Raw genomic sequence first — 26,948 nt, 5'->3', positions numbered from 1 at the left:
GTGGTAAAGTTCTCACTAGCAGGGGATACTCACACAAGCACCTCCCGGGAGTGGTCAGGCGGGCAGAGGTATTCATCAGGGTCTTAGACTTCTGAAAGGGTGGACAGTTTTGTGCCAAACAGGGTCCCTCCCATGGTCCCAAAGGACACGTCACCCAAGGACGGACACTCAAGACTCACGGCTCTTGGTATGAGTACTTTATTTTAATTACAATAGTGCCACACCGGAACCACAGTAGCACAAACGTAAGAATACAAAAAATAGATTCCCCAGCTCCAAACCCCATGTCCTTGTACCCGCAGGGAAACTCCGAGCTTGCGAGGAGGGGTCTTTCTGAGGGCATCTGCCCTCTTACTTCTGTTGTTCTCAAATTTCTGAAGGGGTGAGGGTGTGGGCCGGGAGGGGGGGTGTTGGCTGCTTTCACATCCATCTGTTCCCGCCCCGCCTGGGCCTTCCTGTCTCCCCTCCCCGCACACCCAGAGCAACGAGTACACTGTGGAACCCCAGCTCAGGACCCTGCTTCTAGACGCTGGGCTCGGGTTCTTTCCAGCAGAGCCGCTCCTCGGGGAGGCAGGGGGTTAGTTAGGCCGGGCGCAGGGTGCAGACCCAGAAGGCCTACCTGCGTGTGGCAGGCCACGGCTCCAGCACCTTCTTGCCTCCGGTGTTACCTTTCCCTGAAGAGTTAGGAGACTCCGAGTGTGCTCACAGCGACCGGAAACCCTGTCAGGGGCCCCTTGCAGCTCCCTGTCCCAGGGCTAAGGCTAATCCTATGCCGGCAGGGCTGAGAGAACGCTGTCTGTGCTTTCTGGCCAAGGAGGATTCTGGCTTCTGGGGTGTGTGCGTGTGTGTACATGTGCAATGGGGGAGTAAAGGGTGAGTGTGTGTGTGTGTGCGCGCGCGTGTAATGTGGGGTGCAGCCTGCCGGGGGCTGTAGTGTGTGTGCCAGGGGTTGTGGTGGCCACTTACTGGGCTCCTCGCACGAGGTCACAAGGCTCACCTCCCTACAGCGGTGGCGAGAACCGCAGTGAGCAGGCGCCAACGAAAGGAAGCCATGCATCCCACAGGTCTACGGTTGGGTGATGCTTTGGGTGGATGGCATTCCCGTGGCCCAGAGGGGCTGGGAACTTTCCATTCCATCCTCCTCTGGCTCACAGCACCCCACTCCAACAAAGGGGGGATCCCTCCACCTACAAGGAGTGGTTTCATGCGACGTGACTGCCACAGGTGGCGGGAAGCCTGCTCGAGGCCAGCAGCTCCCCGACACTGGACATCTGGCACGGCCGCCCTGTAGGCAGGTTGGGGCGGGAACCCTGGGGGTTCTGGGAGTGTGGGTATGGTATTGGCTTCTAGTCAGGACACTTGGGGGCTCCACCGAGAAAGCCAAGGGCCTCCTCAGTGGAGCTCAGGGGCCGCAGCCTCGGGTAAGGCACTAGAGAAGGGGTCCTGGGAACCAGGCCAGGGCAACTACGGGCTACAGAGCTTGGAGGGAGGACTGGGCTGTTTTCTCTTTTTTCTTTCCTCTGGTGCAGAGGGTCAAAGAGGCCGTCCACTTCAGGATGTGGGAATTGCCCCAGAGAGGCAACAGATCCCAACGCCAGAAGAGGTGGGGCCAAAAAAAGGACATCTTTGGACAACAGTGTACATCTGATAGGGTGGTGGGGTCTCAGCCCCGAGGGGTTCCTATGGTCTGGACCAGAGTGCTCAGGTGCCCCCACGTTACACACAACGTCCTACTCTGGCTTCGTGCTGCCACAGGTATCAACTTGTTGGGGTTCCCATGGCTGGACTCCAGAGACAGGACAGGGAAGCTGAAAAGGTCCGTGCCCATACCTAGGTCCCTCAGCTGGCTCCTCCCTCTGCCTGGCCCTCACATCTCCTGTCTGTGCAGGTGACTGCAGAAGCAATCACCCCAGCCGTGAGCTAAAGCAGTGCTCAATACGGGGCCTGCTCAGCAGCCTGGGGTCCCCTGGGGTAAATCAGTAGGGCTTCCTTTGTCCACAGGTTATTTAGAAAAAGAGAACATAATAAATATACTAATCTTTCCTTAAAAAAAAATGTTTTAAATGCATTTTTTTCCCTGAAGATTTCCAGTGTATTCCATAATGCTTAAAAAATAGTCTTCCCCCAAAAAATATATCTTTAAAGCATTTGACACAGTGGTATTGTGGTATATCTGGCATTGGATATGGGCAAGGGCTGTGTCCCGTTGCCATTGTCGGCGTGAGGCTCAGGGTTGGCAAGCCACCAGCTCGATACCCAAATGCCTGCCAGCATCACACAGGGGGGTCTGGGATGCCAGGCCTTCACAGAGGGTCAGATCTTGGGTTCGAGTGACGAACCTCCATCATAGGCTTGGACATGATGGCTGCAGATCCTCCAAGGTGGGGAAGGGGCCCTGGGCGGCAGAGGGGCTGGGTGGTGGCCTGGAGGCTGGAAGGAGGCTGACACCCAGCCCCGCTGGGAGCTGGTCTCGGGCCCCTTCCCTTCTTCCATCGGCTTGCACTCTGTGCTTCAGCCCTTACCAGACTTCACATTTGTGATGTGGGTTCATGGGGGAACCAGGCGGGCAGTGGAAGTGTTCTGAGAACTCCCTGAAGTTGGAGAGGGAGCCGATGACGCGGAAGCGGGAGGGGCTGTGTGGGTCAGTGATGAGGCCTTCGTGGGAGCTCTCGGGTGTTCGGACGGAGCACCAGACCTGGGCAGGGGAGAATGAAGGGGAGTAAAGTCACTGTGGGGGCCAGAAGCTGCCAGACTGGCCTCACCATGACAGCAGCAGGTCCCAGGGAGCCAGGAGGACCCGAAGGTGGGGTCAGGAGGCCAGGGCACACACATGCCCGCAGCTGGCATCCTCTCTGGCAGGTGTTGCTGCCCTGAGCCCCTCCAGATAGAGCCTCCCACACCTGGCTTCATCCGCACACCGGAGTTTGCCAAACACTCAGACTTCATGGATTTGATCCAGAACTCTCCTTTGCTGGGCTGGACACTCTGCTTAACTATCTCGTGACTGTGGGCACCAAAAGGAGGCTAGTGGCTGGGCACACACTTAGGGACAGCCCCAGTCTATCATATGTTTAAGAAACATCTGTGGGCTAGAGAGATGGCTCAGAGGTTAAGAACACTGGCTGTTCTACCAAAGGTCCTGAGTTCAATTCCTGGCAATCACATGGCGGCTCATAACCACCTAAAATGAGATCTGGTGCCATCTTCTGATGTGCAGGCAGAATACTGTATTAATAATAATAATGATAACAGGGCATGATGGCACACACATTTAATCAGAGTACTAGGCAGACAGAGTGCAGGAAGATCTCTGTGAATTTGAAGCTAGCCTGGGCTACATAGTGAGATCTTGTCTCAAGAAAAAACGAAAACAAAAAAAAAACCAAAAAAACAAACTTCTAGAATCTTAGACCTAGCAGGTATCTTGGATCACCTTGCTCTCTAATTTATAAGACACAAGAATTTTTTTATTTTTATTTTTTGAGATAGGTTCTTATATAGCCCAGGTTGGCCTCAAAATTGCCCTGTAGCGTGAACCTCTGGTCTTCCTGCTTCTTCACCCGAAGGCTGAGATTCCAGCCTTGTGCCACCACGCCCTTTACGGCTGAGCGGCGCTGGGAATGACTTGGCGGTCTCTGTGCAAGGGGGCAGGCGTTCGCCACAGCTACACCGCCAAGGTACCTGCGTTACCGCTCTTTTCACTCTTGGATTTCTGATTTTATCTTACACACGTGAGTGTTTTACACACCACATGCGTGCAGTATCCTTGGAGGCCGGAAGAGGGTGTCCGCCCCCCTAAAACTAGAGGTACGGATGGCTGAGAGCCACCATGAAGGTGCTGGAAACCAAACCAGGTTCTCTGCAGGAGCGGGCTCTTGAGCCCTGAGCCGTCTCTCCAGTCTCCTTACTACACTTTTGGCCTCCTTCCCAGCATCTCACCTCAGTCCAGGGCAGCGGGGTCACGACCCCCAGGCTGAGAATCACCCTGTGTGTGTGTGTGTGGGGGGATGTCCCAAAGATAGTCCTCTGATTTAGGAAGGTGCCACTTGAGGGGAACCTGCCTTTGGCTCTGAAGCTCCTGGACATTCCCACGGGGAACACGCCTGCCTTTCCTCCCAGTGAGCTCACCTGTGCAAATCCCAGGAAGAAGAGCTGATTGCTAGTGAGCCCCAGGGTGGGCAGCGTCTGCTCAGCCCCGTTCTTCTTTACCCAGTTCTGGTAGGCCTGGGAGGACAGACAAGCAGAGTTTAGGCAGGACACAGGTGAGGACGCACACTCGGGGAGGTTCGTGGGAAGCCCTACCTACGGGGGCAGAGACGGGGGCTTGCGCATCAGCTCCCTTCTGTGCGCCTTCTGCTCCAGCCTCTTCCCAGATGCGTGTATTCAGCGGCCCCAGCCAGAGACCCAAGACGCATCTCGAACCCAACACGGCACAAACGGAATGATAGCCCCCTCCACCACCACAGTCCACCAACCCAGCTTCACACTCAGCAAGATATTTTTTTGTAACCCGATTACGCAGTTCTCAAGCATGACGGTTACTGGCAATAATGCCATGTTGCAATGTCAAAAGCGTGGGCACCCCTGGGAGGCTCTAACTCAAATGTCATGCCCTCAGAAGGCCAGCCTTGGACCGGTGACCTCCACAGTCCATCACCGGCCCCGTTTAATGCCCTTCACACAATCAATAGCAGACAGGCTCTTGCCCGTCTCTGTTCATGTCACGGGCTGAGCATGAGCGGCTCCCGCCTGCCAGCCTCACACTGCCCAGCCCTCAACACAGCACACGTGGGCAGAAGGCTCTGAGTACATGCCTTCTGACAGACAGGGTTAGGCCAACTACAAAATACTTCTGAACTCAGCTCCCGCATCTGCAAAATGGAGATGCGAAGCCAAAACCAAGGCTTGAACTTGCTGGCGACCCCAAGCCTGCTCTCTGCAGTGCAGTCCCGATAAACAGTGCCTTCCTGTTTCTATTCTTACAGTCCTGGCTAGGAAGAAGCCCTGTGCTGCCCTCTGCTGGATATCCACCTCTTCTCTCTTACCTAGTGGCTCTCTGGGTCAAGAGTGACCCTTTTTCACTTTCCAAAAGCCCACTGGTCAGGTGTTACGAGTTCACAGCCATGCAAGTCAGGTGAATTACACCAGCCCTGGGACTCAAACCCAGAACCCTCTCAGTGTCCCCACTGTGAACTGAATGTGAAATGTCTCCTCATAGGCTCAAGTGTTTGAACTCTTGGTTACCAAATGGTGGTACGTGCTGGAGAGGCTGAAATCTTTAGGAGGTGGCGTCTCCCTGAAGGACGTGGGCCATGGTGGGGAGGGGCGGCTCTGGGGTTCACAGCCTACTTCCTAGTTGCTCTCTAAATCCTGACTACAGAGGCAGTGTGACCAGGCAGCTGTCCCGCTGGCACGCATTCCCCCCATGACTGACGGCTCCCCACTGCCCACCAGAGCACATTCCCTGTTCTTTAAGTGGTCAGCTACTTTGTCACAGTGAGGAAAACCAAAAAAACCAATACAGTCCCTCTCCCACCCAGGCCCCTACTTCTGGAAAGAATGGCCAGGCCGTGCAGGCCTCGGTCCTTCCCTGGGTGTCGGGACAGGCAGGTTTCTGGCCGGAAGCCTTCTTCGGGCTGAGGCCACTGCTCTCTCAGTCAGCCTCGGTCGGGGCCAGCAAACCGAGGCGCGGGGGGCTCCCGTAATAATCCCCTGTCCTAGGAGGCGCTTGGGCAGGCCGGGGTCCACGGGGGGCATACCCGGTAGGCCGCCTTGAGCCCCCCGTTGTCTGCGATGTTCTCCCCGAGGGTGTGCCGGCCGTTCACGGGCTCCCCGTTGACGCTGTAGTTGCTGTACTGCTGCACCATGCATTCTGTCTGCTGCTTGAACGCCTCCACCGACGAGTTCTTCCACCAGGGCCGGAGGTTCCCGTCCTTGTCGTACTCCCGGCCTGGAGGGAGGACAGTGGTCACGAGGTGGGACCCGCTGATTGCCCTCCGCCGCCCTCCGCCACCCTCCGGGCCACATGGATGGGAGCGATCAACCTATGTGACGGAGGCCTGGCCAGTCCTACCGGAGACCACATAGGAAAGCAGTCCAGGCATGGAAGGTAAGTTCAAGGGCACGGAGGCTGGGGGCGGGCTTTTCATACTGGCTAAGGGCCCCTGGCCTCAAGGAACAGAATCTAGCCGGGGCAGGCAGTGCCTGGACCACAGGTAGGCCTAGCCTTTCCTCCTGGGCTATGGGGTCCCCGAGGCAGCAGTAAGTGGGAGTCTGGCTGTTAGCTAACAGTGAGGGCTTGACTGCCATTTCTCTGACGATGGATGCTCAGACTAGAGAAGTTTCTAGAATGGTAGAGGACTGTCCGCTCCCTGACGGATACTACTGCCCCTAAGCAAGAGCACTGTCCCCGAGCAGGGCCTTCACAGCCATCCGGGGCCTTCCATGCACACTACGGACATTCATGCTATAGAGGTGTGACCGTGTGACCGGACTGGGTGAAGCTCAGCCCATCAGAAGGCAGCAGAGCCAAGCTCTGAACACTGATCCCTCTGTACGAAGCCCCTTCGAAGCGAAGGGGGGGGTGCCGGCAGGAAGCGGGCAGGTTCCGTCTGAATGGGGACCCCACGCAACCTGTACCTTGATCGTCAAAAGCGTGAGTCAGCTCGTGGCCCACAACGACACCAATGCCACCAAAGTTCAAGGCGCTGGAGGAGGAAACGCACAGGGGAGGGTGAAGGCGGCTATGAGACCCCGAGACAGAGTAGAGACCTGCAGGGCATTCTGGGAATGTCTCCTCCCTTCCCCCCCCCCCCCCCCCCCGGCCCCCGGGACTGCAGGAGGCAGAGCAGGGTTAGCCACAGTCAACCACGTCCTCTGGGGGCCACGCATGCGTCTAGGACACTCGGCAGAATTGGGTCTTAATACTCAAGAGTGGAGTAATGGGGCCAGGTTGGCCTCTGCCAAAGCGTCACATGGTTAGCACCCAGCCTGAGAGTCAAATCCAGGACAGTGGCTTTTAGGCCTGTCTGCCTGAGGCCCAGGCCGAATGTCTGCCCTCCAGCTGTTTTCCATCTTGTACAGAGGGATCCTGCCTCTGTGACAGGCTCCACTAAGCAGGGGCATCCAGAGCCAACAGAGCAGCCAGGGGGACACAGAAGCTGTTTCTCCTATAACCCATCTCCCAGTTCCAGGTTTCCTGGGCCCTCCGGGTACCAGTGGCTCAAGGAGACCAGCTGGCTCAGCGGTTGGCTATGGGCCTGGGCCAGGCCGGACTGGGAGCGGCTGAGGCTGGGGAACGGTTGAGGGCAGAGCATCGGGCGCGACCTACTTGGGCGAGGAGCGGGTGTAGAACGGCGCCTGCAGGATTCCAGCTGGAAACACAATCTCGTTCTTGGTGGGGGAGTAGTAAGCATTCACCATGGGTGGGGTCATACTCCACCTGCAAGCCACAAGCGCGCGTGAGAACGATGGCAAACCAGGTGGAAGGGGGCGGGGCGGGGGGACTTAGAGCCTTAAGAATGTGGGGTCTGAGCCAGGCGTGGTGCAATTCGGGAGGCAGAGGCAGGAAGATCTCTGTGAGTTCAAGGCCAGCCTGGTCTACAAAGTGAGTCCAGGATAGGGAAGGCTACACAGAGAAACCCTGTCTCAGAAAAAAAAAAAAAAGAAAAGAAACTAATACAAACAAACAAGCAGCCCTGGGTTAAATTCCCAATACTACATAAAGCAGGATGACAGTGCGTGCCTGTAATCCCAGTATTCAAGAGACAGAAGAGAAAGGCCAGGAGTTCAAGGTCTACTCTACATCTACTCTACTCTACTGCTACATCACATATTTGAGCCCAAAGCTCAACATGCGTCTATCAGCAGTTCTCACAGCGCCTTCAAGGCTGCCAAAGGCTTGCCCCCACTGGCACTCTACCAAAAAACCAGGTCAACATGGGCTGGAGAGATGGCTCAGAGGTTAAGAGCACTGGCTGCTCTTCCAGAGGTCCTGAGTTCAATTCCCAGCAACCACATGGTGGCTCACAACCATCTATAATGAAATCTGGTGCCCTCTTGCAGATAGAAAATTGTATGCATAATAAATAAACCTTAAACAAACAAACAAACAAACAAACAAAAAACCAGGTCGACAGAGCTGAAATGCAGGTGGCACATGCCAGAAATCCCAGCACTGAGGGTACAGAGGATCAGGAATTCAGAGTCATCCTCAGCTGCATAGTGAGTTCAAGGCCAACCTGGGTGACATGAAATCCTGTTTCAGAAATCAAATAAAAAGGGGGGAGACTGGGGGGATGGTTCAGCGGTGTGGCTATGCAGTGCGAAGACTGGAGTCCAGCTCCCCAGCTCCCTAGCAAATATGGGTGAGCACGGTGGCCAGCCTGCAGTCCCAGCACCTGGGAGGCAGAGATGGGAACCTTGCTCCAAACCCAGGTCAACAGTCCACCCCCACTCTCTGAATGTCCTTGCAAGGCAGGATAACTGCTGAACCCATGAAGCCTGGACCTCTAGCCAGGGCTAGAGACCCTATTTTCCCAAATCAAAACAAACAAACAAAACCCCCAAGACTGAAAAAAAACAAAAACCTTCCTCCTTCCTGGCCTGTGTCTGTGTGAGGCTGGCTTTTCTGTGTAAACTTTGAAACAACATGTTACAGCAGATGAATGTAGAGGCAGACACGAGACTCCAGCTGCCTTCTGTTAAGCCAGAAATAAAGAAAACGGAGGAGGCTAGGATAAAGCTCAGTGGAACAGAAAGGCTCTGATTCCACCCTCAGAATGTATCCTGAAAAATTACAATACTTCTGTTTTATCACACACACATATTCTACCTGTAAAATATTTGTATTTTAGGAGATAGAAAGATGGTTCAGCAGTTAAAAGCATTGTGTGTGTGTGTGTGTGTGTGTGTGTGTGTGTGTTTCCAAGACAGAGCAGAGCCTCTTTGTATAGCTCTGATTGTCCTGAAATAGCTCTGCAGACCAGGCTGGCCTTGAACTCACAGCTATCCCCCTGCTTCTGCCTCCTGAGTGCTGGGATTAAAGGTGTGTGCCACCACCGCCCGGCTGCACTTGTTACTCTTACAGAGGACCTGGCCATCTGTGACGCCAGTTCCAAGGGATCTGACCTCTGGGGGCACATACTCGTGGTACACAGACAGACAAGCAGGCAAACTCGCATACATGTACTTAAACACGTCTAGACAGTGTGTTTTATTTGTGTGGGCATGTACTGTGTGGGCATGTGCAGGTGTCCACAGAGGCCAGAGAGGCCGAGAACCATATTTTGGCCTCCTAGAAAAGCAGGGTATGTTCTTAACTGCTGACCCATCTAATCTCACCTGAACTCATTAGAGAGAGAGGGAGAGAGAGACGCCGTCTCACTATGTAGCCCTGGCTTGCCTGGAACTCTCTATGTGGACCAGGCTGGCCTTGAACTCAGAGGTCTGCCTGCTTCTGCCTCCCAAGTGCTGGGATTAAAGGCGTGCACCACTATACCTGGCACATAACAATATTTCTGAGAAGACCCCAATTTTATAAACTTTTTGTAAAACCAACAGAATGTATGTTTTAGGAGTGTTTTTTGAGGGGAGAGTGTCTGGCTATTTTATTTTTGAGAAGATGTTTTGTGTCTTCACTATTTTCTGTTCCTCCTTCCTCCATCTCCTAAATTCTGAAAGTGCAAGGGAGGTGCATATCTTGCTGGGTGTAAAATTTACCACGTCACATCCGTATCCAAATAACTGCCGATTCATTCACGGGCACATAACACAATTTAGCTGAGAGACTAAGTTGAATGTACAAATTCGGATGGATTGGCAGCCATCTCCTTAAAAGCCCATCTCCTTGAGCTTCAGAAGTACCGCTAAGGGCAGGATGCTTAGAGGAAACAGGCGCTGGAACCTCTTGTCCACAAGAGGGCGCCAGAGGCAAAGGGGCAGTGCCATTACTTAGCCTTAAGGATTGTGCAGAATGTTTTTGGAATTAAGAAAGATGTCTGACTTTTCTTTCTTTCTTTCTTTTTTTTTTTAATTTAATTTTATTTAATGTGCATTAGTGTGAAGGTGTCAGATCCCTTGGAATTAGGGTTATAGACAGTTGTGAGCTGCCATGTGGGTCATGGGAATTGAACCGGGGTCCTTTGGAAAAGCAGACAGCCATCTTTCCAGCTCCTTCTTCTTCTCTTTTTTTAAAGGTGTATTTATTTATGTATATGAGTACTCTATCTGCATGTACACCTACATGCCAGAAGAAGGCATCAGATCCCAGTACAGATGGTTGTGAGCCACCAAGTGGTTGCTGGGAATTGAACTCAGGACCTCTGGAAGCGCAGTCAGTGCTCTTAACTGCCGAGCCATCTCTCCAGCCCTGGTGTCTGACTTTGCTAAAGAGATTTTGTTTGTTTGTTTCTTTGATTTTGCTTTGTGTTGAACTTGGGGCTTCACAATGCCAGACAAAAGCTCTCCCCATGAGCATAATATACCTGCTTAGTTCAAGAGTCTCTTTCTCTCTGTTTTTGCGTGGTGTATGCATGTGTGTGCACAGGTGTGTGGAGGCCAGAGGTCACTGTTGAGTCTCTCTCTCTGCTGGAGGGGGTTCGAGACAGGGCTTCTCTCTATAACAGCTCTGGCTATCCTGGACTTGCCCTTTAAAGACCAGGCTGGCCTCGAACTCACAAAGACCCACCTGTCTCTGCCTCCCGAGTGCTGGGAGTGAAGGTTAGGCTCTTTGTCTCTTACTGTCCACACTGATTTTTTTGAGACAAGGTCTCTCACGGTACCTGGAGCTTGCCAATTTGGCTAGACTGGCAGGTGGGCCAAGTCCCAGGAATCCTGTCTCCTCCGCCTCCACGGAGGTGAGCACAGCACCCTTACTCTTCTGTAGCATGCACTTTTATTTTCAGTTAAATAAAATAACCAACATAACCAAAGCTGTGTGAAGCAGCACCTGCCTGTTGTTGGGCACGGACACTGAGGCAGGAGGGCTGGAGCTCAGGGGTTCAAGGCCATCCTGGACAACACAGCATGACCCCAATCTCAAAAATGATGGAAGACAGACGCTGCATTGCGCTACAGGTTATTCTAATTTAATCTGGGGTCTGTTGGAAGGGCTGGATTGAACCTGGATCCTTGCATGGGCCAGCAAGCACTCTACCACTGAGACAGGCCCTGGCCCAAACATCTATGAAAAAGTTCCCTAGATGCTGCTGCTGCTGTGGGACAAATGTGGTTCAGCAGTTACAGCTGTTGGGGCCCATCTGGAACCATCTTCAAGTCCCTATGGAAAAGCTACCGCTTTTGATCACCAGCAATTGAGGACCACGTGGGGCCTGCCCCTCCCTAGGAATTCTAACCTTTCGTGACCGAAGAGCGAGCTTTCCCCCTCCCATGGTCAAGAATGAGAAGCAAGCTCTGAGAGCTGCCAACGGGAAGCCAGCTCTGTTCGGCTCTGGGGTACCACTCACTCTGGCAGCAGGCCAGGTGCTGTGGTGACGTGGACTCGCCAGCCCCAAACCAGGACCCACTTTGGCCTTCGGTTTCTGCATTTGACGAGTGGGAGGACCACCTCCACTCTTCGGAGGACGCCGGTGGTATCTGGCTCAGGCAAGCAAGTGAAGCCATGCTCTGCCCAGCCTGGGTCACTCTGGGTCTCCCGGGGTGCAAGGAACCGACACACCTTGCCGGGGGTGGGGTGGGGGTGGGGGACAGGACTCACTGGTCTCTGTTGGGGGCTTTCCTGAGCTGGTCAGCTGTGACCCTCCAAGAGAAGTTGAAAAACCTCATGGCGTTCTCAAAGTAGAGATCGGGGACTGCAGTGTACTGGGAAGATAAAGCAAGGCAAGAAATGGAAGCATGGTCAGCCTGGGAACCTTCTGGAACCAGGAGAACTGAGACACCCCCACACACACACGCAAGGCCAGCTGACTGGGCTGGGGTGTAGCTCAGTTGGTAGACTGCTTGCCTCTCTCAAACAAAGCCCTGAGTTTAATCCCCAGCAGTAGATATGGCAGTACATGTCTGTAATCCCAGCACTCAGGGAGGCAGAGGCAGGTGGATCACTGTGAGGTATGAGGACAGCCTGGTCTACAAAATGAGTCTAGGACAGCCAAGACTACACAGAGAAACCCTGTCTCAAAAAAAAAAAAAAAAAAAATCCAAAAGACCCTGTCTCTGAGTCAGCAAATGAAACAAAAATTAACTTAATTAAATAGCTCCCTGTGGGCAGCACAGATGCAGGGCTTGGAGCTGAACTCTATCTCAGAAGTGTCGCGGTATGCACCCCCATACACCTGTTAGTGCCCAGTTGCACCCTCAAATGCCCTTCAACACCCAGGCTGGCTTCTCTGTCCCTGACAAACGCAGAGCTATCGCTTAGATACCTTCTAGATCTTTCTGGCTACAAAAACATCTGTCAGACACTGGCTCCCAGGGAAGGAGGTGGGTCTGGGGGCAGCTTCTACATCCTGACCCTCGGGAACACTTCAAATGATTCTCAAGGAATCAGAGCTGCAGACAGAGTCTGACAGCCCCAGAGGTGATTTTAATAGACTCAGCTTTGAAATATAACGTGAGGTGAGGCTACTGCCATGTTAAAAGTGCCCCGAATAGATAAATTTCAATCCTGAGAACTCGGAAGACCCAACCACGTGGGTCAGAACCATCCAGATCTGCTCAAGGCAGTTCCAAGCTGCAGGGGCCTGTCGATTACTCCTCATGCCTAGCGTCAGGGATGTCTGCCTCCTCTTTCCATTAGCATCTCCAGGTCAAAGCCAAAGACCCAGGCATTCTCTGAGGAAGGAAGAGAGGAATGTGGGGGAGCAGCAGCTGGGGAGGGGCTCAGTTCAGTCACTGAGATGCTTAAGGGTCACTAAGTCTCACTGTGCCTTTGAGGATCTGCTTTTTTTTTCTTTCTTTTCATTTCTTCAAAGATTTTTTGTTTGTTTGTTTGTTTTGTTTTGTTTTTGAGACAGGGTTTCTCTGTGTACCCTTGGCTGTTTGGCTGTCCTGGAACTCACAGAAATCTACCCGTCTCTGCCTCTGGAGTGCTGGGCTTAACGGTGTGGGCCACTACCTCCCAGCCAAATAATTTTTAAAATGTGTGTGTGTGTGTGTGTGTGTGTGTGTGTGTGCATGCACATGTACATTTCTGGGGGGGGGGTGGCCATGGAGGCCAGAAAAAGACGTCATATCTCCTTGAGCTGGATTTGCGGTTACAAACTGCCAAATGTGGGTGCTGAGAACCTGATGCAGGCCCTCTCTCTGCAAGAGTGCTATGTGTTCTTAGCCACCCTCAATCTTCTGATTTGTTTGTCTGAGACAGGGTCTATGGTGTAGTCCAGGTGGATCTTGAACTTGCCAAGCAGCCAAAGACGGCCTTGAACCCCCTGTTCCTCCTGCCCCAGCTTTCGGAATGCTAGGACTGGACATGCGTTACATGTCTGGTTTGCCCTCTCTTCTTTTTTCTGTCTCACAGTATTGGGGATGGAACCGACGGCCTCATACACTCTAGGCGCGTGGTCTACCACTGAGGCACCCTGCCCTAGCCATGCACTCATTATTTCCCACTCACTCCCTGGAGCTGGCCTCTTCTAGTGGGGCACACAGCTCCGATAATAAGCACTGAGCAATGGCTGATGGTGGCTCTGGGGAGACAGGGACCCCCACTGACCCAGGACACAAAGGAACAGGGAACGCTTTCCTCATGCCCACATCCCCAAACCCCACCCACATCACTTTGGTACAGGCTGATAACCACGCTACCTCTGGCATCTAAATGAGACCCACCCTGACATTTTCTCCCGTGGGCATCTGGGGGCTTGAGGGGCAGGTGGAAAGCACTTACATCATTAAACACTTTGTCCAGCTCCTTGGGGTCCATGATGAAGTTGGGGTATCCTATCATGTTGTAGATGGCATCCGCCTGGATAGGACAGAGGGGGGTAAGACCGAGTCAAAGGATGCTGGCCAAGCCCGCCCCAGCACTGTGGAGTGCAGGCTCAGGGTCTGTGCCAAGGAGAGCCGGGGCTAGCCTCCCACCTCCTTAAGGCTTTTCCTGCAACAAGTCTGGTAAATTCTGATGAAATGTCACTTCCCCCAAGAGAGCCATCATGGTTTGGATGCATGCCCCAAAGTCTATGCACTGTAACTGAATCCTGAGCAGAACAGCAGTGAGAGGTGACTGGGTCACACAGCCTTCCTGAACGGTAGCCATGGTTGCAGGGATGAGCTAGGATGGAGGGTGTCACAGGAGTCGGCTCTTAGGAAAGGGTTGGTCTAGCCCCTCCGGGTGTGCCTGCTCCTCACCCCCGCCCCCTGCTACGGGATGTCTCCTGACACCACGCCACTGGGGTCTTCAGCATGTCCTGGGTCCCGCTGGAGTCACAGGGCACGATGGCCTCCACATACGTCCTCCCTAGCCAGGACCCCCTCCCCCCATGGCTCTGCTTCTGCACTGGTAGCCTGGCGCCCTCTGGCCTCCCAGAGAGCCTCACCTTCTCCCTGGCCGATCTTCGGGTGTCTTCATCCATCCACTTCACGGTGCTCAGGCTCTCCTCAAATGCGTTCTTGATCTCCAAGATGATCTCGCTGGCCTGAGGGGACAGAGGACACACCGCTAAGAGCTGCGCTCTGGCCTCACTCGGGTGCTCTGTCAGGGAGGAGCCATGTTTCCTACCCACCCTCCCGCAACAGAATCCTGCAAGACAAGGCTGGCCCCCACTGACAGGACTCGGGTCAAGGAAGATGAGGCAGCTTTGGGGAAGCTGGGAATGCCTGTGATACAGGACATTTCAGAGCCTTTGACACGGCCCAGTGTGCTCCGATTCCTCCTGATAAGACGAGAATCCATAGCCTTTCCCAGACTGACTAGAGCAAAGAGATCAGGGATGGGGAGACTGAGGCAGAGGGCCCTTGACTGCCACTGCAGCCTGTCTGTTAACCACCAACTGACATCACAACTTCTGTGCAATCAGCAAGCACCATTCGCAACAGAACCTGCCACAAGGGCCGGGGCTCAGCGGTGGAGTGCTGGCTTACTACGCATGGGGCTCTGGGTTCGACCCCCAGCACCCCCAACCACAGGAGGCGCTTACTATGTTCTTGCTGTCTTCAGCGAAGGTCGCTTTCACAAACATGGGTCCCAGGGCGAAGCCCAGGTTGTTCTCTGTGTCACTCACGCAGAACTTCCAGCGGGGAAGACAGGTCTGAAAAACAGACACGGCTGTCAGTGGGCTCAGCCCTCTGTCTCCCAGGCCCTTTCTGCCTGGGGGCCTGTGCTTTCTCCTGGAGCTTCAGAGAGATACCCTTTTCTGACCCAGTGAGGGCTATTCTAGAAGATGCAGGGCTGGGGATAGAGCGCTTGCCTGGCATATATGATGCCATAGACTCTATCACCAGTACTGAAGAGGAAAAAAATACATATATAGGCATGATGGCCTTGAATTGGTGACCTGAGTTCCGAGACTAGCCTGGTCTATAGAGGAAGATCCCCTTTCTCTCTTCAGCCTGGTCCCGAAAAGCCTGGGGATAAGCTCCAGCCACCAGAGAAGGCCCTCAAGTCCACAGGACGCCTGAGCAGCATAAACTGCAAACCACATGGCAGGCCCGAGCCGGAGTCTGGCTGTAGCCCTGGGAAGCCTCAGTCCCACTTGTCCCTGCCTGGCAGCCCTTGAGGACACTGTGACCACACATGGGAGCCGTGCTCAGGTAAACTGCTGCTGCTGCAGGGGCCTCTTCCCCTGGAGAGGCAGCAGCAACAGCCTCCCTCACTCCAGAAAGCCTGATGCAGCCCAGACTGCTCACAATGCAAACGCCTATCACAGACAGATAGATAATCAAAAAGTGTGGATAATCAAAATACAGGTTTATCATTTCTCCACCTCCTCCTCCTTCTCTCACCACGTAGCCCTTACTGTCCTGGACTCACTTTGTAGACCAGGCTGGCCTCAAACTTATAGAGATCCGCCTGCCTCTGCCTCCTGAGTGCTGGGATCAAAGATGTGCGCTATAACCGCCCACCTGGCCAAAATACAGGGTTTTCATATGTGATATGCCAGTTGGCACAGCAAAGGAATAGACAGTCGGGGACTCAGCTACGTGGAGGAGACCTACATGTTTACCCCGGGAATGAGGAGCTGGCACAGTGTGTATGTGGGTGCCCCCCAGGCACTTCCTGCTCAGGATGAGGTCAACAGGGTTGGGAATGTTTTCCATCTGGCCTGGGGTGGTGAGCACCTGAGGGATTTCATTTGTGAGAAGTCACTGAACTGGTTACCTAAACGCATTACGTCATTTTTAAAGTTTTTAGAAAAGAGATGTATGTGTGTGAATACTCACATGTAAGCATGGGCACACTCATGTCACTGTGAGTGTGTGGAGGTCAGGGGTCAGGCACTGGTCTTGACCTTCCATCTTAAGGCAGGGTCTCTGTTGTTCCACCAGTTATCCAGCCCACGCGTGCCATGGATTCTCCTGTCTCTGGGTACTATCTCTCCACAGGAGTGCTGGGATTACAGACACATGCAACTCCGTCTGGCTTTTATGTAGGTTCTAGGGATCTGAACTCAGGTCCTCGTGTTCGCACTGCAAACATTTTACCCACTGAGACATCTCTCCATCTCTGTATACCTCACTGTGGATTTTATCTTGCACATTTTTTTTTAAGGCAAGAAAGAAGCAAGGAGGGCACACATGGTAATCCCACCATGTGTAAGGTAGCAACAGGAAGATGACAAGTTCAAGGTCATCCTCAGGCACTCGGTGAGTTTGGAGCCAGCCTGGGCTACATGAGTCTGTGTCAAAGACAGACAAAGAGGGCAGGTGAGATGGCTCAGTGAATAAAAGGGCTTCCTGCACCAAATCTGACGACCTGAGTTCAATTCTTGGAACCCATGGTGGAAGGAGAGAACTGACTCACCCAAATTGTCCTCTGACCTACACACACACACACACAATAATTAAGTAAAAGAAAAACTTAGGAAATAGTGGACCCTGGGTCTGGAGAGATGGCTCAGTGGTTAAGAGCACTGTCTGCTCTCCCAGAGGTTCTGAGTTCAATTCCCAGTAACCACATGGTGGCTCACAGCCATCTATAGTGTGATCTGATGCCCTCTTCTGGTGTGCAGGTGTGCATGAAGACAGAACACTCATATACGTAAAAAGAAATACATCTTAAAGAAGAAAGAGAGAGAGAGAGAGAGAGAGAGAGAGAAGAAAGAGTACCCCACTCCCAGGCTTGTCGGGATCACATGCCAGCCAGGGAAGCAGCCATCTTTACAGTAAAGGGGCAAAATGAAGAGTCTGTAAACTACCTTTGCTGTCAATCAGTTTCGTTGCTAAGATACCTCTTTGCTCTTTGACTCAGCCAACTTAACTCCTGCCAGAAGCTCCTGCCCACTTCCTGCTGGCTGAGTCCCCTTCTGTGTCCCAAGGACAGCAGTTGGGCCTCTATTCCACCCCCATCAGTGGCTCTCTTCATTCTCCTCCCTTAGAAGGAGTTGCAACAGAACCACAGTCTCCTGGGCCCCCTGCCCATGCTCTGGGTGCACACAGGGACGCGCTCACCTTCTTTGTCCCATACATGACCTCCATGAACTTTTCATCCGCATCCTGAAAGCGCTGATCCAGGAAGGAGCTTGTTTTCCGTACCAGGGTCCACATCATGTAGTTGTTGAGCAGGCTGTGGTGACAGGACCAGGGAGAGCTCAGAGACCCGGGGTAGCATTCACACTCAGTATCTGACCTAGGCGCTTCTCCAGCCTGCCCGTGCGACTGCTTACCACTCTCTAAGGACGGGGAACATGAGCTCTTCAAGGGGAAGCCCAGCTCTTCCGCCACAGAAAACCCTAGGTGTCCAGTGCAATCACTTGTATGCCATTGGTACTCAATAAATGCCACTGCTTGGTTTTTCCATCCAAGCTAGAAGGAGGATGTTCCCATGGCCAGCTAGGCTCAAGGGTCCATGGTTGGCAGCTCCTTGGGGCACAGGAGCTATGCACAGCCTATCTGTGGCTGCTGCCATGCTTGTAAAGAGGTCACCTTAGCACAAAGACGTCCATTTAACCTAAACACCTGACAAGGGAAAGGCAAACAAAGAAACACAGGGGATCCTCTGAAGCCAGGAAGAGGCTTGCAGAGAGTTGGGATGTTGTGAGGGAAGATGACAAAGGCCATTGAAAAGGACCCAGTCCCGATGACAGGGAATGCCACATATCAGGGAACCTCTGTTGTGTGCACATACGAACACATGTACACACATCCTCAGAGCTCCTTTCCCCTATACTTTCCGACATTTCTGCCTTTAAAATCTAAAAAGTGTCACAGGGTACTAACTGAAACTAGTACCTAGCATTTACTGGGATGCTGTACTTGTCAGCTCTACCCTCTCTTGGCTCTCAGGGAAGGATGAGAAACTTGTCCTGAGGCTACAAAGCGATGAGAGGAGGAGCTGGGATTCGAACCTGTAGTCATAACCAGGAGCCTCGCACAGATGCCCACCAGGGGCCCCTTTTCTGTCCCCACCCTGCCTGAGGGTAGGGCCGCCAGCCTGGGTGCTGTCCCAGACGACCTGGTCCCCTCTGCACCCGCCTGTCGCCTTTACCATTTGTCTGTGTTGTTGATGAGGGTGGAGACTTGCACCAGGTACTCCTTGTCGTAGACCACGATGGGCTCCGTCTCGTTGATCTCCACTGGGTAAAAAATGCTGTTGAGGAAGGGTAACCAGTTGATGGCAGGTGCCAAGGTCTGCAAGGGAAGAGGGCAGTGTGAGGCCGGCCAGGCCACTTCCCCGGGTCTCTGGGCCATTCCTCAGATGAAGGAACCATCATCTCCTGACTAGTAGCAGATACAATGCTGTCTGCCAGAGCTCGGGGCAGAGCCTGGGCTGGCCGGCCAGTTTCCATCTGCAGCAGTCTAAGGAGAAGGTGACAAATCTTCATTGGAGGGGCTGGGTTGGTGACTTGTTGCTCTTTCAGAGAACCCAGGTTTGGTTCCTAGCACCCATGTCAGAGAGCTCACAACCACCGGCAGCTCCAGTTCCAGGCGATCCAACGCCTTCCTCTGCGAGCATCTGCACACACAGGCACACACCCCAACACACACATACACACGAGTGAAAACTAAAGAGACAGCACTTGAAAGTCGGTGCAGCTGAAGCTAGCACGTAGGAGGCAGATACAGACAGATTCTATGAGTTTTAGGCCAACCTGGTCTACAGCTCAAGTTTCAGGCCAGCCTGGGCTACATGGTGAGACCCTCTCTCAAAATAAGTAAATAATAAAAAGTAAAAAACAAACAAAAAAACAGGGATAACTGTCCCTTCCCCTCAGGCTTTCATGAGGAGCAGCTCAGACCATTCTGAATAACACGTATGAAATCTTTTCCAATACATGTGCCATGCACGAGGGGCTTGGTGGATGACAGCCACCTCTGTGTCTTCCCTAGTTTCGTTGTAATTCCACTTCAAAAAAATAGCAGGAACCTCATTTGAAGTGCTCGGATTAAAGGCATGTACCACCACATCTGGCTAGCCCCAATTTAAAACTTACATCTATTTATTTGGGTATGTGTGTATGCCACAGTATGTGTGTGGACAGCTTGAGGGAGTCAGTTCTCTCCTTTTTCCACTAAGTGGGACCCAGAGACCCACTCAGGTCGTTAGCTTGGTGCGAGCACCATTACCTGCTGAGCCCACCTCACCAGCTCTGTATCATCGCCTTCATATTTTTTTTTCCCCAACAAAGTATCACTATGTAGACCAGGTGGGCCTTGAACTCGCTGCGATCCTCCTGCCTCTGGTGGGACTGTACCATCATGCCAGGCTCATCCTAAGCATGATTGAGTCCAGCTGTGTGGCATTAGCCATTCACTGTTTTACTGCCATCACACCCTCCCCCCATCCAGCCTCAGTTTCCCTGCATCTTGCCAGGTGGAAGAATTCTCCTCCCTACTTGCCAAGTCCCTGTCTGGTGGAAACCACCCACTCCATCTTAAATCTACTTCCCCAAGAACCTCAGATAAACAAAGACAGTCTCTGTTCTTGTATTTTCTTCTTGTGATGCTTGGGATTGAACCCGAGGCTTTGCCCATACCAGGGCAATGCTCTTTCACTGACCTGTCCCCTTGCTTCCCAGCCCCCAAGGCTTGCCCTTTTGTAGCTGGCTGACTTCACTTAGCACAGCGTCCCCAAGCAGGGTTGCACAACTTTGGAATGGGCAGCCTCAGCCCCGTGTCACCCACATGTCCTGTTATTTTTAGTATGTTACTTTTCAGAACTTGAGGTCTTTCGGGGCGACAGAAACTGTGTTTCAACAAAGATGCCCATCTGCAGCAGTGCATCATGGGAACCTGGCTCTTAGCAACCCAGCCATCAATGGCAGCCATTCCAATCATTATTCAAGTGCTGTTTCGAGGGGCCTCAACCCTGAGGAATGTCAAATTCTGTTCTCGTTTCCCTTGAAGAAGTAGAAAACGCCCAGCAAATAAAGGAATCGAGAGACATTTGTGCTGTAAAAGCCCCTCCCATGGGAAAAGTCAGGTGATAGAGAGCAGCCTGTCCTCAGGGACATTGGAGGCCAGCAGTAACTTTCCGAGGTCCCATGTCAGCTGGAGCCTGGTGGGTCTATAAAGCGAGTTCAGGCAACCTCTGGATTTATTTGCTTGTTGGCAGTGTTGGGGACTGAAATCAGCCTTCCACATGCTAAGCACGTAGGCTACACCCCTAGGCTTCTGGGCTTCAAAGAACATCTCAGCTTCTTCAGGAGAGAACTGGGAGGGCAGATATGAGGCTGAGGGTGTGTCAGGCTCCCAAAGGCACCACTGGGAGCTGGTTAAAGCTACTAGCCATTTCTCAGCAAGGGGCTGATCTGTGCCCTTGATGGTGGGTGTTCCCACCGAGGCTGACTATACTGGGCTGGAAACTGAACAGCACGGTGGGCAGGGAGCCAGCATGCCACAATACATCCCTGCTGCCCGGGAGTGAGAGAGGTGTGAGCTGGGAGTGAGCAGACCTGATGGAGTCCCCGGCAGGAACCAACCAGCTCATGGACTGAGAGTCACTTCACAGCTTTTCTCTAAAGCCGTGTCCCCTGCCTGCTCTGTCCATTGGAAACAGCCTGCCCTGTACCAAGCATCCTTGTTGCCTGGCTCGTCCTCCCTGCCCTCCTCCTGACAGATCCTCTGCCTTCAAGTGGCTAGGAAGTTGAGAGCTTCATAGGGCTCAGTCATTAGAGCCACATGATGTCAGGGTCCTCTGGCAAAGACCTGGGGAAACGGATACGTTTACAAATGTCACTGCTCACATAATCTGCAAGAACCACGCGTCACCGGAGCGCTCCGAGAGAGCTATCAAGGGTGAAGATCTACACGACCTGTTCCTATAGAGTGAGCAGATGTTCCCAGTGAGACGTGCCCTGGCTCTGAGGTGAGGAGCTGTGTGTGGACACTGGGGTTTTCAAATTTCCAGCCTCAGTGATTCCTAACTTAACATGTTTCCATGGAGATGGCTGTTTCAGTCAACTGGGACATTCTGCTGTGACTCAGCCTCCCCCCCCCCCCCCCCCGGACACTGGTGAGCTCTATTTTCCACACTTGAAGCCAAGGAGCCCTGCTGGGTTCCAAGCAACTCAAAGAGAGGGAAGAGAGGGAACTGCGGAGACACGCACATCTACAATCCTGGCACTGGGGAGGTTGAGACAGGAGGATGGTCAGTTTGAGGCCAGCCTGTGTTGTATGAGACCCTGTCTCAAGACCACCAAGGCTGAGGGCGCGATCTGGACATCTATCTCATTTATGGCTTGATCTTGTACAGGGACAAGGACCAGTGTCTTCTGGGACTCATGAACTGTCTGCAGCTGTGGCCGCAGGCCCAAGATCAAGGCAGCCAACATGGATGTGGAGTGAGAGGGGCTCCCAACCTCCAGCTCTAGCTGGAGAGAACTGACAGCTGATGGCTTCTGGAAGAGGGCATCAGTTTTCTTTAAGGATTTGACCCCCGTGGATGGTCCACACCTATGAGGACATGGGCAACACAAGTTGGGTTTGGTGGGTTATTAAAAAGAAGAGGAAGAAAATGATGATGACGACATGAAGTTGGAACAGGTGAAGGGTGGATCTGAGGAGTTAGGGTGAGGAGAGGATAAATTTGATCAAAATACATTGTTGGACGTGGTGGCGCATAACTATAAACCCAGCACTTTGGAGACGGAAACAAGTGGATGCCTGTGAGTTTAAGGTCGGCCTGGTCTACATAGCAAGTTCCAGAGTATGTAGTTTGAGGCTAGCCTGTGCTAGCTGTATATATGGGTCTGAAGAAGAGTCTCAGTGGGTAACAGCACCCTCTTCTGGACTCTGTGGGCAATTGCAATCATGTGCACATTAAAGGGGACATACATATATACATACACAGACACAGTTTAAAAGCAATAAAAATATATCTTTAAAAAACAAACAATGACTGAGATGTAGCTCAGTAGTAAAACAGTCACCTAGCTGTGCAGTGCTCACTGGAAGTAAAATAGAACAAAGAAGCCAGGAGTGGTGGCACACGCCTTTAATCCCAGCACTCCAGAAGGCAGAGGCAGGCGGATTTCTGTGAGTTCGAGACCAGACTGGTCTACAAAGTGAGTCCAGGACAGCCAAGGCTACACGGAGAAACCCTGTCTCCAGGGTTTGTTGAAAAAACGAACACAATAAAACGACAACAACAACAACAACAAAAACAGAACAAAGATATTCTAAAGACTCCATTCCTGATGGGAGGCAGGCAAAGGAGGGCGCGCACTCCCCGATAACTTTTGGGAGCGCCTACGAAGGAAGGGAAAGGAGTCTGGAGAAGCAATGCTGGACGCCTGACCACAGCACCAAATCCAGCCTCTACCCCGGGCTAGCCTGGAGCCATCTGGTACAGCAGCAGGGCTAGCTGAGAGCCACGCCGTGAAGCTGGCGATGCCAGAATTTGGAAAGAAAACAAGTCTTCAGCTTTCAGAGAAGATGCTCTGTGCTAAATTAATTGTCCTCATTTTCGTGCGGGAGAGTGGGCACACGGGGCAGGACACACCTAGGTGGCGTGGCTAGTCGGCCTTGCACGTGCTCACTCCTCCGCCTCATCACACCCCGTGGGCGGGTGGGGAGAGAGGCCTCTTCCAGCCTCCTGGGATTCAGGGCTTCCCTAAGGCTAGACATGTTTTCTGCTGGCTAACATTCCCTAGCAGCTGTCCTCCAAAGACCTTGAGAGTTAAAGTGGATAATCGCTGTCCCTTGGATGGGCAGGATCTGTATCCCATTTACCTCTGTGTTCCAACCCAGAGCAGGGCTCAGAGGATGGGCCATGTGCTTCTTCAGCGGGAAGGAGGCTTAGGCTCGAGGGCTTGAGTCATGTGGCCTGCATCAGCTCACACAGCCTCGCATGGAGTAGGGCAGGGCCATATTTGGAGGCCACACCCAGGCTAGCACCTTTAGGTTGCTGCCTCGAAAGGCCCCCATTTTGACGCAGCATCGAGGAGCAGGGGATGCAGACCAGTCACCTCTCCCTTCCCTTATTCTGTGGAAGAATAACCCAAAAGTCCAGCTGTGGCCCAGACTCTGCTGACATTGCTGGTGCGCTCAGGGCATGGTGCCCCCTATACCATTCCCGGCACCAATCTCACCGTCAGATTACTGTGAGGCCCCCATGGCTAACACCCGCAAGGCTGGAGCAATCCAAATCATGCCACGCAAACAACACCTCCCTCAACCTTTTAGCCTCAGAAAAGGAAAACAATGCCAGATGGTGCCCAACACAGACTACCCGTCTCCATAACAACCGGCCGGGCACCACCTCCCCTCAGAACCTGCAGGCAGCTGGCAGCTGCGGGAGGCCCAAGTGGGCTATGGCTCCTCCTGGGACTCTTAGGGCCCAGCTTTAGTGTGCCAACCATTAGACTTGAGCCCAGATCAAGGGCCCAGCCTTTCTTCCCGCAAAGCCCTTGGTAGAGAGACATGGACTGTTTCCTAGTGGGAGGCTAGCTGAAAGCACGGAGAGCAAGCCCATGTGTACCTGAAGGAAGGCACATATCAAATTAGCATACCTTCTGAAGAAAGGATGGGCAGACAAAAGCTGTCTGGACAGATGGGAGGACTATAAAAGCATGGTGGTGAAACTTTGACACAGACATGGTGTCCTTCCTGGGGTAAAAGCAAGGCTCAGTCAACAATGCCACCTCCCTCCTGCCTTGGGGGCCTAAGACAAGGCTGGACAGCAAGACTGGCCATAAAGGAGGTACCAGCAGGTCATCAGCTGAGGAGCCCTGAGCCCCAAGCCGCCACCAGGGGGCAGCCCAGGATGGGGGTGACTACAGAAGAGCTTGCAGGCCTCTAGCTCTGGTCCCACCAAACAGAGAAGGTCTGAGTAAAACCACACAGGGCGCGGTAGCAGCACTCGGGAGGCAGAAGCAGGCAAGTGTGTCACAGGCAAGACCAGAGCTCCAGGGAGCCAAGCCTGAGTCCCAACCAGCTCCACTGCCACTTAGGAGCCTCTGGGCCCTAACCATGTTACTCAGCTGCCCTGCTTGGAAAAGGCTGGGGGTGTGGCTCAGTTGGTGTAATGCTCACCTAGCAAACAGGAAGCCCCGGGTTCATCCCCAGCACCCCATTAAAAAAAGGTGAGGTGGATGGTGGTGGCACATGCATTTAACCCCAGCTCTTGGAGGCAAAGGCAGGTAGATTTCCGAGTTTGAGGTCATCCTGTTCTATAGAGCAAGTTCCAGGACAGTCAGGGCTACACAGAGAAATCCTGCACACACACTCCCCCCCCCAAAAAAAAGTGACATGGTGGGGTATACCTGTAATCCCAGCCTTTAGAGATAGAGGCAGGAGAATTGGAAGTTCAAGGTCATCCTTGGCTAAATAGTGAGTTCAAAGGCAGTCTATGGTACATAATACCCTATCTGAAACACTAACGTAAAATAAACTTTGTAGTTCCCCCCTCCCCCACCTGAGACAGGGTTTCTCTGTGTAGCCTTGGCTGTCCTGGACTACTTGCTTTGTAAACCAGGCTGGCCTCGAACTCACAGAGATCTGTCTGCCTCTGCCTCCTCGAGTGCTGGGACTACAGGTGTGTGCCACCATGCATGGCTGTACGAATTTTTTAAAAGAAAAGAAAAGAAACAAAGAAGGAAGGAAAGAAGGAAGGAAAGGGAAACACTATAGCCCACAGCTCTGCAGTGCTCCATTACCAGGACGGGGCACACGGTGCACGAGAGGACGAAGATACTCCATTTGAGGGAGCTGTAACCACCCACAGTCTCCAGGAAACGTCTCAGAGAGCAGCCTTGACACCCCTTCCTGCCCTGCGATCTTTACTGTGTGAGGCTCCCGCCCTGAACCTGTCTTTCAACCTGTAGCCAGGTAGATCAACGCCCTCCTTCACCAGGCAGCTTCTGGGATCTGAAGCCGGGCCCTGATGACCAGCCCCTGAGGCATCATTCAACTTACCTGCAGCTCGGCAGCCGTGACTTTGTGGTAGATGAGTTCCTCGTCCCGGCGCTTCTCCTGGGGGATGGTGATATTGGCCAGGGCTGTCTCGAAGTCCAGGATCTGCTGCATCTGGGGCCGGATGGAGTCCTCGTCCCCACCGCCCAGCAGCTTCCCCAGCTGCACCATGTAGTTCAGGTACTCCAACAGCACCTGTGGGACCCCCGGGCACTGTTGGCGGCAGCCAGCCCCTGTCCTCTGTGCTAGAGGAGGGCAGGACAGGCTGCAGCCGGCACACACAGCCAAGGGGAGACCAGTTCTACCCAGAAAAACCCACATTTAATTGTACTCGGAAAGGGTCTCAGTGTGTAGCCCTGGCTGGCCTTTAACTCACAGAGATCCACCTGCCTCTCCTTCCCTAAAATGTATGCCTGGTCTGCTATTCCCCCCCCCCCCCCCCCCGGGTTTCTGTGTAGCCTTGGCTGTCCTGGATGTACTATGTAGACCAGGCTAGCTTTGAATTCAAAGAGATCCTCCTGCCTCTGCCTCCTGAGTGCTGCTGCCGTGCCCTGTAATGGAAGTTTTGGTTTCTTTAAAAACTCAGTTTTGTTACCTAAATATGTTTTTATTTTAATCCCAAGTGTGGGATTTTGGTCTGGCCTTTAGTTTGTCCACAGCTGATAAGTGCCCCCTGCGGGGTTTGGTCTTTGCCAGCTGGTCATAGCCTGCCTTGTGCAGCACAGAGAGGGGCCAGGCCTAAGACTCTCAGAAAGATAAATAAGAGAGGCTGGAGAGAGAAAAGGGGGCCTATGGCAGTCTGGAGAGATCAGAAACAGACAGTATGGTGGCTTGGACAGACAGAGAGAAATGGTTCAACACAGCAGCTTGGAGGAGACTGCTTGCTGTTTGCTGTTGAAGGAGATTGGTATAGCCCCCAAAGAACACATCGCCCCTAAACAGCTGGGAGTAGTAAAGGGGTCTGCGTCTCCTCTCCCCACTAACCTTCCCTCTCCTACCTGGGTTGAGGGTTTGGAAGGAAGAAGCTTTAAGAAACCCCAAGTAAAATAGAGTTTAAAAATGAATGTCAGTGGCGTCCGGCTTTGTTTTTCTGTATTTAAGATAAGGTTTTACTCTGTAGCCTAGGCTGGCCTGGAACTCATGGCAATTCTCCTGCTCCGGCCTCCCAGATGCTGGGATTCCAGGCATGTGCCACCTAGCCCTGATTCTGTCCTGTTTCATGCTGTCCGTCCACTGGCTCCTCACAGCCCTCAGGACTGCGCTGAAGTGCTTCCACAGGTCCCAGGGTGGGCCACCCTGCTGCGTGTGTGCATGATGAGTGATGGAGGGTACATGCCCCATGGTGTGTGTGTGCAGAGGTCAGAGGTCACCTTTTGGACTCAGTGGGTTCTGGAGATTGAACTCGTGTTGCCAGGTTTGTGCAGCAAGCCTCTGCCTGTTAAGCCATCTCACTGGCCCAATTTCTATTCTTTTATCAAACAACC

At 53.0% G+C, this 26,948-nt stretch overlaps 1 protein-coding gene across 3 annotated transcripts in view; it reads right to left on the bottom strand.

Annotated features, from left to right (window-relative positions):
- Positions 1-182: 182 nt before the first annotated feature.
- Positions 183-26,948, bottom strand: part of Ece1 (endothelin converting enzyme 1) — a 95,762-nt gene continuing 68,996 nt past the window's right edge. For all 3 annotated transcript variants that reach the window (XM_055610907.1, XM_055610905.1, XM_055610906.1), the window contains 12 exons: positions 25,468-25,659; positions 18,599-18,741; positions 17,563-17,677; positions 15,093-15,203; positions 14,493-14,591; positions 13,844-13,921; positions 11,717-11,820; positions 7,331-7,441; positions 6,640-6,707; positions 5,760-5,950; positions 4,129-4,224; positions 183-2,695 (listed from right to left, as the gene is read on the bottom strand). In XM_055610907.1, coding sequence (XP_055466882.1) covers positions 2,519-2,695; positions 4,129-4,224; positions 5,760-5,950; positions 6,640-6,707; positions 7,331-7,441; positions 11,717-11,820; positions 13,844-13,921; positions 14,493-14,591; positions 15,093-15,203; positions 17,563-17,677; positions 18,599-18,741; positions 25,468-25,659 — 1,485 coding nt within the window. In that variant the 3' untranslated portion in view covers positions 183-2,518. The remainder of the gene's footprint in view (positions 2,696-4,128; positions 4,225-5,759; positions 5,951-6,639; positions 6,708-7,330; positions 7,442-11,716; positions 11,821-13,843; positions 13,922-14,492; positions 14,592-15,092; positions 15,204-17,562; positions 17,678-18,598; positions 18,742-25,467; positions 25,660-26,948) is intronic.

Source organism: Psammomys obesus, unplaced genomic scaffold (genome assembly GCF_907164565.1).
Source record: "Psammomys obesus unplaced genomic scaffold, mPsaObe1.curated_primary_1811, whole genome shotgun sequence".
NCBI classification, from domain to species: domain Eukaryota; kingdom Metazoa; phylum Chordata; class Mammalia; order Rodentia; family Muridae; genus Psammomys; species Psammomys obesus.
This window is presented reverse-complemented; position numbering and strand designations above follow the sequence as displayed.